At 39.3% G+C, this 15,869-nt stretch overlaps 1 protein-coding gene across 18 annotated transcripts in view; it reads right to left on the bottom strand.

Moving 5' to 3' along the window:
- Positions 1–15,869, bottom strand: part of ZBTB20 (zinc finger and BTB domain containing 20) — a 473,219-nt gene that overhangs the window by 109,414 nt on the left and 347,936 nt on the right. For all 18 annotated transcript variants that reach the window (XM_039717811.1, XM_039717807.1, XM_039717813.1 and 15 more), the window contains one exon: positions 4,221–4,276. In XM_039717811.1, the coding sequence (XP_039573745.1) occupies positions 4,221–4,276 (56 nt within the window). The remainder of the gene's footprint in view (positions 1–4,220; positions 4,277–15,869) is intronic.

Below are 15,869 nucleotides of genomic sequence, written 5' to 3' on the forward strand. Positions count from 1 at the left end.
AGATTTTTTAAAATAATGAGGGTCTTTTTCCCTACACATCTATTGCTTATTTGACGTCTACATCTTCTGATAAAGAATAAAGGTTAAAATTGTGGCACTGCTCAAGGACACTCATCCCAAGGTGTGCTCTTGGTTATACTGTTTCATTTCTATAAATACACCAGAGTAGAATTTCAGCTCTGCTGCCATTTTGAGGCTGTTTCACCATTTCTCTCATTTGCCTCTGCCCATGTTGTTTTCTTTTTTGGAACATTCCCTTCCCTTCAACAGACACGTAATAGCTGGGGAAAAAAAATATTCCTTTCCTGTCTCAGATTGCTGTTTAGGTGACCATTACCTTCCTAAACCTCCTTATTTTCATAAGCAGATCAACTGATTCTTCTGGATAATTTACATGCCTATTTATTACATTAATTATGATCATTCTTGAAAAACTCTAACTCCTGAAAGCTGTTGTAAACATAAGGCTTATTACATGTAGACTTTTTTGGCATTTTGCAAATGTTCATTTCTGATTCATGAATAAGCTTGACCTGGAGGTTATTATCCTCTTCTCAAGTAAGGGAAAGCTTCTTAAGAAACCTGAGAAAAGATGCCTCCTCCCTGTTCCTGATGTAGCAATCCTTGTTGCTGTTCCCTCATCTGCAAAGCAATACTAAGCACAGAACCAGATAAAGGGATTCAGAGGGGACTCATTAGTTGCTACTTGACGATAATGGTTCAGAGTGGTAACAGATGACAGTTTGGTGGTGAACAAGTACCAAAGCAGGGACATATACATAGATATCAGAGATTATTTGAGCATCATCACGTCTGGTAAAGTCAATAAGGATTCTCAGAAACTGGCTACTGGCAGGCTGGAATACTGCTGGGTGTCTTTTGACTTACAAATCATTGACCATATGATGGATGGTTCTCATAACTATGATGAGATCAGTGAGATGCCTCTCAGCTTCCCTTAGGTCATCATTACTTGACCAAATATGTCTTCATGAAGCTGGGGAATAAATTGCACTTTTTCCTTTTTTTTTTTTTTTTTTAAACCAGGATGTCAAGTAACAAGAATTAGAATCAGTGCTCAGTCTGGTAGGAATGATGCTGGAGCTCAGTACAACCTGGTTACATCAGAAATCTATTTAAACAAGATGGACAGACGTCCTGCAACCTCCTTGTATCTGGATGACTTTGGTGCACTTCTGATTTGCATTTACCAATGCTAACAGCAGATAACTTTTCAACATTGTATGGGTTCCATCTGAACAGGTAGTGCTCTGCAAGTTAAACAAGTGTCCTTCTGTCACTCTTTATCCTATGTAGCTATCTCTTCTACTGTAAAGCACCTTATCCATACTGCTACAGGCTGGTTGGAAAACTTCTTCCATGAAAAGAATGATTTTGACAAGGAATATACCTGTGTCTCTTGAAGTCCTGGGGACATTCAAGGGGAGCAGAGATTAACTGTATTCCTTTTAAGCGGGAATATAGTCTGGGTGGGGAGATCTATGAAATCCTTCCACCTCCAAAACCCCGATGCCATATAATTAGGCAGATGTGTATGTAACATCAGGGAGAAGGATGAAGACTGAATCAGCAGCAAGTTCTGGGAAGGGATATGAAAAGAGAGCCCAGTGCTGGACACTGAGACAGAGGGCAGAACAAATCACTTATCTAGATCAGAAACATGTTTGTCAGGTACCATTAACAGCTTCTAATGCAAGAATGTCCCATTTACACTTTTTCTGCTACCAAAAAGAACCCAGATTATCAATGGCCTGAAGGACCTGCATTCCAGAGATAAAGAGGAGGGCCAATACATATCTCTGTGCCTGAGATATAGTTGGGCTCCTATGGAGCCTGCTAATTTAGGAATGGAGAAGCACCAAGAAGCCCTTCTTGGCTGTGGAATAAGCCAGATCTAAAGAAGAAAGAGAACACGTGATTCTACATGTCAAGAAACAAAGGCAGCCAGATGGGAAAAAACAAATGCACGGTCACACAGCAAAGCACCTTCGAAGAGGGATTTCAGCTTCAGGTTTCCACATGCCTACCTATCATGAAGCCAGCTTGCTGCTTCCACCTAACTGCCTTGTCCTGCAGAGGTAGAACCATATTAAACTGGTGCCTTTGTGCAAATGTTGAAGGCACATGGTGTCTGCCACAGACAAAAATGGTTTTGCCACTGCTGTGGGAAGCGTTAACACAAGCTGTGTTAACGCTTCCCGTTCCTGAGTATCATTAATGCTTTTTATTGATATTATGAAGTACTGCAACAAAAGTAATAGGATTTGTCAGGGGCCGTTATAAACTGCCCCTGCTGGATAAATACATAATACATGATGGCAAAGATCCGATGGGCCTTTAATCAATTGCCTTTCTGAGTCAAATAAATGTCACATTAGACATAAGCCGTGTTGCATTCTCTGGATGCCTCTGCTCCCCTCATCTTGCAGGCCTGACACCGCCACGGGCAGCTATGGACACGCATAGGCTCCTACTTATTTGTAGCAAATATATCAGAGCAAAACTGGAGCAGCATGTTGTAAATTACAGATTTGGGACACCTTATAATGAAAGGCAAACGAGAAGGGAAAGAAATATGGGGACACCATAGGCATGATAGGTCAACTCAAATACGTCTCCTTGGGAGCTGGCATTGTCATACCACCTTTTGCAGCCGCTGCAGCAAATTTCCACTTTTTGCCCACAGGGTGGGGGAGAAGGCAGAGTGCAGTTTCCTTCTGCACTGCAAAAGTAGTGGGTCAACTTTAAATGTTAAACCCACATATTTTAGGTCTAGTATTGGGGAAAAAAAGCTCTTTCATGGTTTCAAACACCTTGAAAAATTATGAATGTCCATTTGCACTTTCACATCCCTTTAAAGAAATACCAACAATCAAAACAGAACTTGAATATAAATTTACAGATTTGCAGGTTTAATCCCTCTCCTAAATATGAAAGAGCTATTTCTCTTACTGTGCTGTTTTGTTTTTGTTTTTTTTTTTAATTCCAGGCAGCACTTTAACAGTCATCTACTTTTATCTCTAAACAGGTAAGAGACATGAATTTAAATTGCAAAGTAGAGATGTGAAGTAACACAAAGTCCAGGTATATTTGGGCGTGGAGTTCTAAACCTAAATTTAAAAGCCTTCATTATTTTTGGCATTCATGAAATAGCTTCAGCTTGGACATCCCAAAACAGTGGCTTAAAATGCTTGTGGACATTTGGAAAACTTTGGTCTGTCTTTACTTAACTATAGTAAATATTATGAAGTGGTAGTGCTATATTTCCCCTTATATTTCAACAAGAAGAGTCATTGTTTCAAAAGCACTAGATTTCACTGCCAATTTGTATGAAGGAATCCCAGAAAAATGTGAGTTTTTGTTCCAAATGCGCAAAACCATCAAATGTCAGAATCTGACAAAATTAAAACTCAAATGATAACAAACAAACAAACTCCCAAAGGCTCCATCCCTTATTCCCCCCCAAAAAGGGAAAAAACCAAAACTTAAACCATGAAAAAATTAATTCTTCCTGTTCTGGTTCCTGAAAACACAATTATCTGGATAAACATAGTATTTTCTTCAGTTAAAAAGGTCAGTGAATCACCAACCTACATAGCAGCAGAAAAACTCAAGTGAATGTGACTAGGTGAGAAAAGACCCCTGCATAACACCTTCCAAAGAAATTGCTGACAGATCCTTAATCCTGATACTGTTGGATGTCAATAAGAATACAGAACATTTAATCTACTCAGATAAGAAGAGGAGTTCAGAGAGCAGCCAGGACTGGGTAAGGAAGGGTCCCTCACCACAGGGTCAAACTTCAGCACGGATAGGTTGCAATGCTAGCTGACTGTTTTCTGTACTTGTTTTGCACTTGCACAGCATGGAATTCTTTATATTTCATTCTGAACTAGAACACAACAGCATAACGTCCATCAGAACATGTATATCCCCATATATAACCAGAAATTTTCCATATTGTCATCCAGAATTGCACATATAAATTCCAGATGAATCAATCACACAATGTCACTGAACTAAAATCTGAGTCCCATAAGGTGATACTGCATTAAAATCTTAGACTGCATTAAAATGAAAATTCAGTATTGAGTCCTGTGACCATGGGAAGCAACAGAGGCCCTGGGCTGACTTTGATGCAACTTGAAGAAAAGGCAAAACTTATACCAATGAAAATATAGAATGTTATAAGTACTTACACAAGAGACAAGGAAAGGTTCCTCCAGAGAAAGGCCACAAACTGATTGTGAGTGATCTGAGAAGAGAGAAAGAAAAAAGGAAATCAGATTGTTAACAAACACACTAAATGATACCAGTGGAACAATATAAAACAGGGATCAAGGAGATTTACAGATGCCGGCAATTCCCACAGGAGAGGAAAAAAAAAAGTTTTAAATTCACAAACATAGATCTTGGAAGTTTGAAACTACCTGACCCCAGAACTATGTAGCTGAGAAAAGTGGTAATGGCTGAGGAGCTTTTCAGTCCTGGGATAATTCCAGGCCAGCAGAGACTAAATATCCTCTGGTGGCTGTTCAACAGTCTCCATGAAATAGGCTTGTGGCTCCTATGGACACATGCTCTTATCACAAAAACACTGCCAGATTTGAACAGCATCCTTCTTAGCAGTCATGCCAGATGATACAGCACTCTGAAACAGAACTCGCCTTCTTGATCCTGACCTTCACAGAAGAGGGGTTAGGCTTATTATTAGGGCTGAGAATGCTTACATTACAGCTGATAGCTGCACAGAAAAATTGTGTTGTCTTAGTTCCTTCTGTCAACACAGTATCTTGGGCTTGATTGATTTGTTACCCTGAGACCCCTAAGAAAAAAAAAAAAGACTGCATGAAAGTGGAATGGCTAAAGGTTTGCAAACTTCTGGTAGACTACAGGTCTACTATGGAGTAACTAAGCTTTACTGCCAACATATTTATTTCCATATTTATTTCCAAAACATAATAACCTGGGATGAAGCAATAAACAAAATTAATCGAAGCCTGATGCTCTGAATTGCAACAAGAAGACACACTCCTGTTGGACACAGAAAACAAAGGCAGATGCTCCCCAAATGTTCAAAGCTACAAATCAGTCCTGCCTCCCCTTCCCTTTGCCAAGCTGAAAAAAATTTGGGTAGTCAGGCCAGACAGTGTTCTCCAGAAGATTGTTATCAGGGGACCAGGAGCACAGTAGAAAACGACCATGGTATCCATGTGGTGTACTCCAGCACTTAAGACCTGGCCCTCAACTTCTGCTTCCTGTCTAGTTACAGGGTGAGATTAGCTGTGTCACTCCTCAAAGCAATTAAAAAAAAACCCCAGAGAAATATAAACCTGAGTTAAGAGAGTGAAGGGAAAGAGAGGAGCTGTCACAGGAGAGAGACAAAGAGGGAAGGCAGGCAGAAAATCTGTTCAGAGTTGTAGCTACTATTTGTGGGAATTATTGTCCTGGTAGAAGAGAGTGCAAGAGAAAGCATGTGTACAAATCCAGGGCTTGGTTTGCAAGGAAGGTGTAGGAAATGCAGCAAAGAGCAGAGATAATCCTAAAAACTGCAGGGCAGGAAACAAGATGCTTATAGCATCTTTTGGACAGGCCACCCAGAGAGGCCCTTTTAACAGCAAATTTCTCTGTAAAGGAGCTGACTGCTTCCACATGTAAGGAAGATTTGCATGAGACAGAAGACAGGATGGATTCTGTGCAGAATAAAAAGCTGAAATGACATAAAATCAAAGGACGAGCAAGATCAAGCTGGTGAAGAGAAGGTCACTATCTTGCTTTCAAGAATCCATTATTCTAATGAACTGTAAGACGGAAGTTTTCCTGGTGGAGAAAAATCTCCTTTCCTAAGCACGTACCCCTTATTTTCCTCTTAAATTTCTCCTGAAGACTTAACCATGGAAGTCTATGGATTCATCTGTAATAGATGATAGTGAAGCACTCTTAGGAGCTGGTAGTTGGTAGTATTTCTTTCAGAGTTTTGGGCAAATGGGACAGCGAGCTACAAACCAGGGAAGAACCATGAGGTTGGAGCCAAAAAAATGTGCCTTGGAGTCCCAGAGTTAAAAAAAAAAAAAAAAAAAAGCAGAAGGCATCAAGTATGGGGGAAAACACAGAATGGAAAATTTTAGGCTGAGGTTAGAGTTTGGCTCTGTTATGAGCAACATAAAACAAGGTCTCTTAAGGGAAATCATCAAGCAATTTTGACAACATGGATGCCAAAGAATTCTACAAATTATGGCCTGAGATTATGGTGCTGAGTAATGACTTACACAAACATTACCAACGAGTTTGCTCTAAGAAATGAACAAGATTGTCCTGTCTAATTAAAACTAAAGGGTAATTACAGACAGGCACAATACGCTAGTAAGCTTCATACCAGAATCCACAAAATCACCAGAACTGAAACACTGTATTTTAAAAATTATTGCAACCGGTCTGGACACTTGATTATCAGTTTTGTTCAAAAGAAAATACATGAAAACAAAATTTTCCCTGTAAAGTACTGGAAAAACAAGATGTGTCTGTGATTCATTCCAGGTTAGATAACTGCAGAACACATATGCGGGAGAGAAATGGGCCAAATCCTTTTCTCACTGCCTTGTGCAATTATGCTGACTTAATTGAAACCATGAGCAGAACCTGAACCATTAAAATGCTGGGGTGAAACTTCTTATCATATGGTACTGTTGGTCACTAGAGACATTTAACCTAATTACATTAGATTAACACAGTAGATTTCTTCAAGACATATTAATATATAATAACATAAGAAAATGAAATTGAAGAAAGCTGACCATTTTCCCCATCTCTCTATGTTATAAACAGAATATTTACCTGTCTATTTATGTCGCTTGTTTTCAATCTGCTATAGCTCTGACTGTTTGAATGGACAAATGGAATCCACTGATCTTTTTTTAATGTTGAATTCCTAGTGTTAATTAATCATGATTACTTGGAAGATGCTTTGGCCATTGAACAGAATAGCCAAGGGCTAATCTTAAACCTGTCTTTGCTTCACTGTGGTCAGATTCTTCTCCTTTTCTCTTTCTTTGCTACATGAATAAATTCCATTTAAATCACAAACACTAAGAGACAAGCAAAGTCTACATGTTAAGGCTATTTAGGAATCTAGTCCCCCCGAGTTTAATGAGAATAAGGTTCCTAGACACCAAAGAACTTCTATTTATGGGAAGTTAAGATGGTGAAAACCAGTGGTATGAGTGACATTATATAAACAGATAATAGATTTATGATGCTAACTACAATTTTCAAAAGTGACTGAGGCATTCATGTTGAAGTTCATTGAAAGTCAGCAAAATTTTGGCTGTAAACTGTGATGAAATATATTGCCTTTGTTAGCTTAAGCATTGCTTCCTTTCAGCAACACTAACATCTTAGGTGCCAAAGTAATTTCTGCAATTGGCATTCAGCTGCTTCTTACACTTTATTCACTAAGTGGCTTGAGTTAACCTGCTTCAAGTGCTGCCTTAGCAGTAAATTGGGACAGTGATTCTGCTCCATTTTTGCAAAGTGATTTAGGATCTCTCTGATGCAATGCAGCACACCAAGGTGAGCAATGTTAGCCCTTTAGCCCCAGAATGGGAAGAAGCAGACTTGAAGGTCTGACAACAAATTTAGATAATCCTAAGATGACTGTTTTGCTTCAAAGCATTTTCAACCTTTACTGATACAGAGCCAGTGAGGGGTACAGCTTTATCATGTGTAATATACTCAGTAAACTGGATCTAAGATCAAGAGTTTTGACTCTCCTCCCTTTCTGGGTGCACTACACCTGTTCAGCATGAAAACTAAAATTTAATCAAGGTGGAAGATAAAGAAAATAATTCACTAGAGAATTCCTCAGTTGAGAGGGGCCCAAATGGAGGCAGTGCCATGCTAGGGTAAAAGCACAGACTGGGCTGAAATTCAGTGGAGCCCTTTAAATTATCTGAGGGGGCAAAGACACTGCACTGCATCTCTGACACAGCAGAGACAGATTGCAGCAAAATTAAATTGAGGATTTTAGTGGATATAATTGTTGTTTTTATATATTAATGAATAACAATAATACATGATTCTAAACTGAATACCAGGTTTGACATTTAATCTGAGTGCTTATACCATCCATAAATGTTCATAAACGTCACACGACCCCTACCCTTTGATTGAATTGCAATCTAGTATGCAATTTAGGAAACACAGATTAATCAACATAGATTTATATTTTTGCAGGTTACACAGTTATTTGTTGATTTATACCCTTTTTTCCTAAGTGTCCTTTCTATCGAGAATCCAGGAACATACATGCTAATCTTTAATAGGAGAGCAGCTCAAAATCCAGTGACTAGCAACAGATGGAAACTTGGTTCAGTGAAATCTATACTAATTATCATCTGCTTTTTGAAGTCACCTCTGCTAATGGCCAGCAAAATCTTAGTCCCTGTGATACCTGCTATTACCTTCACATTACTTGTTACTACAGCCAGCAATCACCTAACATGTTTCTTGGCAATGCTGTGCAATTAAATCGCCTTTCAATCAGCTTGCTGAGGAATCCAGAGATGGAAACTGCTTTAATATTAGGAGTTAATTACAAGAATGCAGAGGAAGGCAGTCAAATGTTACGTTAGCATACCAGAAATATGACAACACCTTAGCCACAAATGTCACACGCGAGGTAAGGGGCCACATCAGGAAAATCATCGTGCCAGCATAGAGAGGAAAATGACCTTCAAGTTCCCCCTTGTTTTTTTCTCCCTGTGCTCATGCTACTTGAAGTGATCACCTTCTGTAGCAGTCAAAATATCTGGAATTTCAGTAACCTGTATTAACAGGCTGCACTGCACATTGGTGTCTGCCTGGGGACTGATAATGACACCAGCAGTGTGTCACAGCACACACATGGTCCAAAAGGCACACCCGAGAAAAGGCAGTGCAGCAGATCTTGACCCGTGCATAGGCCCAATCCTGCTCCTTTTGAAATCAAGTCTTTGCAGAGGCTAACAGGGCACATTCCTTTTTTTGCTCTGCATCTTCACCTCTGTGCTCCCACCAGAAGAGGAAGCTCCACAGCCCAGCCCTTGTCCTCATGGACTCCTTCATTCACGCAAGACTGAGGAGAAGGGCTGGCTACTCTGCTTAAGAAGACAGGAAATGAACATCACTCAGTGGAGCTAGTACTTGGAAAGGTTTGAACTGAGGAGATGGTTTTATATCTGACAGCTTATTGCAGGCAGGGAGAAAACTCATATGGGAGAGGACACAGCAAAGCTTGAGAGCCAGTTATATGGCCATGCATAAACCCTTAGTCTGCAATACTGGAGAATCAAAATAAAATTATCTTTAGGAAAGGACAAGAAGTTTTTCTATGCACATTAGAATTAACAAGTCTGTATGCATTGCCACATGTATATCTATTTTTGCTATGCATCATGAAAGAACTTGGAAAAAAAAATCTACTCAACTACCACTGCATATGCTCTTTTAAATGAAATAAACAGCCAAACTGTGGTTCTGTGAAGAATGCAGTGATGACTTGACAACAATTTTGAATCAAAATTTATTGATAATATTTCCATCACTCATTTTCCAAAGGCAGTTTGTTTAGAAGCTACAGTCCACAAAAGACAAAGGAAAAGGTTTCCTCTTCTGTTTCTTCTCTCAAATTTGAAGAAAGAATGCCTTGCTGTCTACCTTAACACATAGTGTAAAGGAATTATGACACAGCTCAAGCTTACATTTTCTTCACTAGTGTATTTAATGTCTGTACTGTATTTAATACCATTGCTAAATTTCGGCTGTTAAGGGTAGTAAAAGGAGACTTTAAAATTTTCTTTTATAATTAAGAATGCCTATAATTTTAGCCTTGTCTTTTCCCCATTAACAAATATGTACTGGGGAAAACAGAATTTAAATGAGCATTACAAATGCACACCCAAAAAAATGCTTTTATAAGCCAGAAAACTCCACGGACCCACAACTAGAAAACACAAAAGAAAAATCTCGATGGAATAGATTTTTCAGCACACTCTGCCTGCCAGAAAGGGTGGATAATATGTTTTGATAAGACAAAAGAAATTAATCCAATCCAAATGTGGACTTTCATGTATATGTAAGCTAATGCAAAAAGACATCAAGCTGACTCATTTCACAGGTAACTCAGCCCAAAATAAGTCCTAACAGCTGTTCTCAGTGAAAACAATGAGACAGATGAAACAAGAACAGTAATCTCTTGCATCTGTAAACTGAACTCTAATTAACATCCATTAGTGGTCTCTTGGTCCCTAAGAAGAACTTCAGTCAAGAAAAGTCTCTATACAAAGCACCTCAGAAGAAGACATCTTTAAAAGAAGAGCAGGAGAGTTCTCTGGAAGCAACAGCGCATTATAGCTTCAGCAGCAGTTTCTTTAAGGGGCTCGGGGTGAGGGCAAAGCTACCAAAAAGCGAGGAAGAAGGAAGGTTAAATATATTCTTGTTTTATAATGCAAATGTAGCATTTTGAGCATGTATCATGACTTAAAAGATGGCCTGGAATAGTACTTCTTTTATCTTTCTGTGACTCTAACCACATCTTTGAGAGATTTGTTACAATGAGTGAAACCAGGGCATTTTGTTGGCAGGTGCTTGGCCAGTGCAGCCTCCAGCTCAGCCTGCTGGCAGAAGGAGGCTGCCCAGCACCACCTCCCAGAGCCACAGCACTGCCCTGCTCCTGCTGCCCACCACCACCCTGGACAAGGAGACCACTGCTAGGGAACTAATTCTGGGAACAGAATACCTGGGAAGGGATGGCCACTGCCAAAATAACTCCTAATTCCCCTTTCTGACTGCCCAAGGGGGCTGTGCCATCATCCAGCTTCACTGCTCTGGTGGCAGCTGCTGTCTGCTCCTGTGTGTAATATCACCCAGGCCCCTGATCCCCTTCTCCCTCACTGTGTGGCTGTGTGTCCTCCCATCAAGAGACTGGGAAGGAGCAAAGATGGCACTGGAAAAATAATGGCTGCATGGAGACTGGATTGTTCCCACCCAGCAAGAGACTGCTCCCTCTTCACTCTTGCAAAAGAGAGAAAAGAGAAGTCAGCTGTTGACCAGATGAGTTCTCTTTATGGTCCAGAAGCAATTTGAGCATTTTCATTTTATAAAATATTTTGTGTTGGTTTCTCTTGGCACTTAGAACTCAGCTTTGAAATCTTAAACAGAAGAAAACAGAAAACATATCAACCAAAATATACAAGGATATATAACTAAAGATTTTGGCTGCCTTTCAGGATAAAACATTCAAAATTATGTCTTGGCTCTGATTATACCTGCAGGTCAATTTTCTGTTCTGAGGGTGTATGGTTGAAGTGGAACTGTGTGTTACACCATGGCCACATCAATTTGTGCTCTCCTTACTGCAAGGTGGACAAACAAAGAAGCATCTTTGCTTCCCTGCTTGGAGGTTTGCAGTCCTAGTGCATGGTCCCTGTTCCCTACACCTTCTCAAGTACCTGTCCTGAATTCTGCAGTTCCAAAACTGGACTGCACAGCATGAGAAAATACAATCGAATAATACTAAATTATTTAGGCAGATGACACTTGAGTAACCAAAATGTTAAATGAGAAAGCAAGGTACTAGGAACTAAATGCATTTTTATTAATAATAGCAATTAGTGAAGTTGCTATTAATAAGGAGATAATTGCTATAAAATCTAGTGATACATACAAATAGGCTACTAATGTGAGGAAGTGACCCTGAAAAATGAGTTTAAGTTACTGGTTGGGAACTTTCTGTTGCTAATTATTATTTGCTTTCTGGGTATTAATGTTCCTTTATCATGAACTGATAAATCCACTGGTGTTGTGATCACTTCTGTAAATGGTGTCTTTGGATCATATGTGGTCCCAAGAGGCATGACACTCCACTGCACATAATTTATTTCCTCAGTGAGATGTGCTGACTCTCCATAATATTTCTTTCATTTTAGCATCTGACTAACATTCAATTTGGGACATAAGTACTCTGATATATCATTTTGCCCTGATGGCACTGCAGAGCAGAACTAAAGGGCACTGGCTGAGTGTATGAGCACTGCAATATCTGGAGAACAGGTTGGGCTGGAGTGCTAAGTTGAATTGGGAATGGTGCTAAGCCTGAGTTGCAAGGGGACTGGAAGGCTGTGTAGGGATTTTGGGAGTCTGCATCATGCATGGCTGGTGGGGCAAAAAGGGTATGAGCAGAGTTCTGTCAAGACCTAGGCTGGAGTTATACTGGACTTCAAAAATCCAGCTTGCTCTCTTTGGTGCGTGCTGCATGGTTTAGGACTTGACTATGAGGGTGTTCGTTAAATCATGAGCAAAGTGGCAGCAAGATCATGATGGAGAAGTGTGGGCACGTCAGATCCATTGCCACAATCATTTAAAGAAACGGTCAGGATGTTATCTTGATTGCCTAATCATAAAGAAATCACAGCCTGATTCTATGAAGACCTATAGGAATATCTTAACCTGACAGACACCATAGACAAGAGCAGCAAATCCTTGAAAGATAAGAGAACATATGGCTTGTGCTCAATTTTTAAAAAATTTGTACTGTTTCGAACATGAGCTGTGCTCTTGGGAGAGTGCACAACACTTGGAATAAGACTAAAAGCATTACAGAAAGATTTCACTTGCCTTCAAACCCCTGCAGACACACTGAAGTCACTAGGGTCATGCAGCTGTACCTCTGTGCACAGTGTCAAGCCCACAGCATCTACAAGACAGGTTAAGTATGTGTTTCTTCCAAGTTTTCCAGGAGAACCAACTGTTTTTTCTACAAGGCCATAATCAATACTTTGGAATTTATCTTTTACCTGTTTCTTTTCAATTTATGCCTATTAAAATAAATCAAAACTACCTTATAAAGCTCCACTAAAAATACTCCATTTCATATTTGGTATCAGAACAGCATATTCTGTAGCATGCTGTGCTATCCTATTCTGTGATGTGTGCCCTGAAAACTGATTTCAGGGCAACCAAACTTTTCTTTGCTCTTTCATATGGGGATGAGTGGCTGAAGTGTCAAGAATGCAGTCTCTCACTACAGAATTGGATCCCTCTTATCACCAAACATGATAAAACTGTTGTTTTACAGGACCTGTTCCCAATTCTAAGTTTTACTGCCAGTATATTCAAACCATCTCCTCCCCTGAATCCTTGTTATGTCAGTTTAACTTTGATATGCTTCCCTCCCTCACCCTCATCACCAAGGAGATGATGCAGGGAGTTTAAGTTGTACAACAGCAGAGAAGCTTAGATGGAATTTCTTTTCACCAACTCTATCTTAACTGGAGTATCCATTTGATAATATAGATTGAGGACGAGACAGGGTAGTTGATTTAATCAAGATGTAATTGAAGGGAAAACTCAAACATAATATTAAAGAAGAACTCAAACATAATATTAAAGAAGTCACACTGCAAGTTCCTAGCACCCTCTCTAGTAGGACTTAGCTTAGAAGTGACACTCTTGTTCCAGTCCTGAACTTCCTCTCCTGAACATCTTGGGCTATCTCAGCCTGGTAATTTCATTTGCTGACCCAGTCAACAAGTAGAAATAATACTTGTAATGAATTGTGGGATATGTTTTATAAAAGACTAAATAATTTCTCAGATTTTCCAAGCTTCCTAGTTTTCCCTAACACAGTACAGAGTATCCATATATATATATACAGCTCATCCAGAGAGCAGCAAATGTGACTTAAAGTTGTGGAGTTGAATATACATAATTTCAGGTGCTTTATTTGTAAAAAAACCCAAACAAACCCCCAACGAGCTAAACATCACCTTTTGCTTTATAGGGGTAATTGTCCTTATTCCCAATTCGTGGAATAAAAGAAGAAAAGAAGACAGCTAAACTGATTTTGAAGCTGATCAATACTAAGGCAGAGCTATGAAATGAACTCACATCTTTTGATACCCAGTTTAGAACCTGTATCACATCAAATGAGAAGAAAAATCCTCACACAAACCTGAAAAGCCACCTGCATGCTCCTTTCTGTGAAGAAAATCCCTTTGATTGCTGAAGCCCAAATAGCAGACACCAAGATTTTACAAAGTCTTTTAGTGGTGAGACATAGCTTGTGCTACTTATCAGCTCTCCTGCAAAGCTAAGTGTCCGTTTCACATAGATGAAGCCAAAACGAAACAACTCCAAGAACTCATCCACACTCAGTTTATGCAGTTCACTGCATCCATTTGGTCCAGAAATGTAAACCCCTCTTTAAGGGTTGGATTTAAATATAATCATTATACCATTTTCCTATTTATCTAAGAATGCAACAGCTTACCATGACCAAATAGAAGCAGTTTAAGAAGCAACACAATGAAATGGCTTTGTAGTCTAAGAACATGTCACTTCTATAAATGGATCCTGTCTCATAAGTGACTGTGGAGTTATACTCAGGGTTAGTTTGGGAGATGTGTTGGTGGGGAAGGAAAGACTGGGATCCAATGGATACTGTATAGCATGAGAGAAATGCTACCTTTATTTTGCAACCCATTATTTTCATATGAACATGAATCAGAGAGATAAACTATGCCAATTTCTTCATAGCTGATTTGTTACAGGATATTTTTTGAGTCTTCACTAATGACTCCTTGAGGTTGGATATTACTGTGATTAGGAATTGGGAGGATAGAGGTCTGAGACCTTTCAAAGGAAACATTTTGTTCAGAACTGTTACAAGAAAATAAAGTCAGCATTACAGTAACTTTAACAACCTAACCAGGATAATGGTCTGTTCATGTAGACAGTGCTTTTGCTATTTTAAATGAGGGAGATAAAGTTCATGTAAGATGGGAAGCTGAGATACACAGCTATTCAGTCTGGGGGGGATCAGAAATCTGTCAGCTTGAGAAATATGAGTATCTGTGGAAATGCCCTGGACAAGGAAGGAAGGTGAAATTATTAGCAGTTGCAAAACAAACAAACAAACAAACAAACAAACAAACTAACTAACTAACTAACTAACTAACTAACTAACTAACAAAAAGCACTCAAAATTATGAATTAATGAATCTGAGAAGCTTCAATGCCCTTGGAAGCCTACTGAGACAGATTTTGGGTTTATGCTAAAGCAGGCTGTAAGCAATGCTATTCTGCACTGACAGTTACCCCAGAAAGTCTGGTGGCTGTGCTCATCACTGAGGCTGGCATAAAACATCCTACTGGCTTTACTGAGTGTGAAATAAAGAAGTACCACTACACCATGTTCATTTTTAACCAAGGCAGATAAAAAGCGTTCCTTGAAGACAAACACAGGTTTTGAGGGATCTCATTCCCCTCCAGGCTCCTATCTGCTTTAGCCACAAAATTTTAAGTTTCCTTATTGCCAAAAATTTATATTAAAATAACTCACTTAGAAAGTAAGCTGTGAGAGAATGCATTTTAAAATAAAGCATCCTTTTTTTTCATTATCAGCTCTATCACTTATTAGCTCCAGTTTTTATTACTAGCATCTAGTGCTTGCCAGTATGGAAGAATCAGAACTACCAGTGTCTGTCCCGACCCCTTTAAAACTTCCAATAGTGCAAGGTATCCAGCAGAGGTATCACCAGACTGTGGTGACCTTCACTGGAAGATTTAGTGTAAACCATGTATTTGGGAAAAACTAGAGAGTTTTGTTATTCAAAGCACTCAACTATTTCCATTTCAGTACAAGTGGAATGGTAAAAAATACTGAGAAATATCTCATGTGTTCAGAGCTTTTTAATACAAACATATCAACAGACCAACCTACACACTTTAAGAGCTAAGCCCATGTCTCTATCCTAAAAGAGCCTTAAAGAAAAATTAATGACTATATCACAGAGAAGACTAATTTACTAAGA

This window comes from Passer montanus, unplaced genomic scaffold (assembly GCF_014805655.1).
Source record: "Passer montanus isolate IOZ18808 unplaced genomic scaffold, ASM1480565v1 scaffold39, whole genome shotgun sequence".
Taxonomy (NCBI): Eukaryota; Metazoa; Chordata; class Aves; order Passeriformes; family Passeridae; genus Passer; species Passer montanus.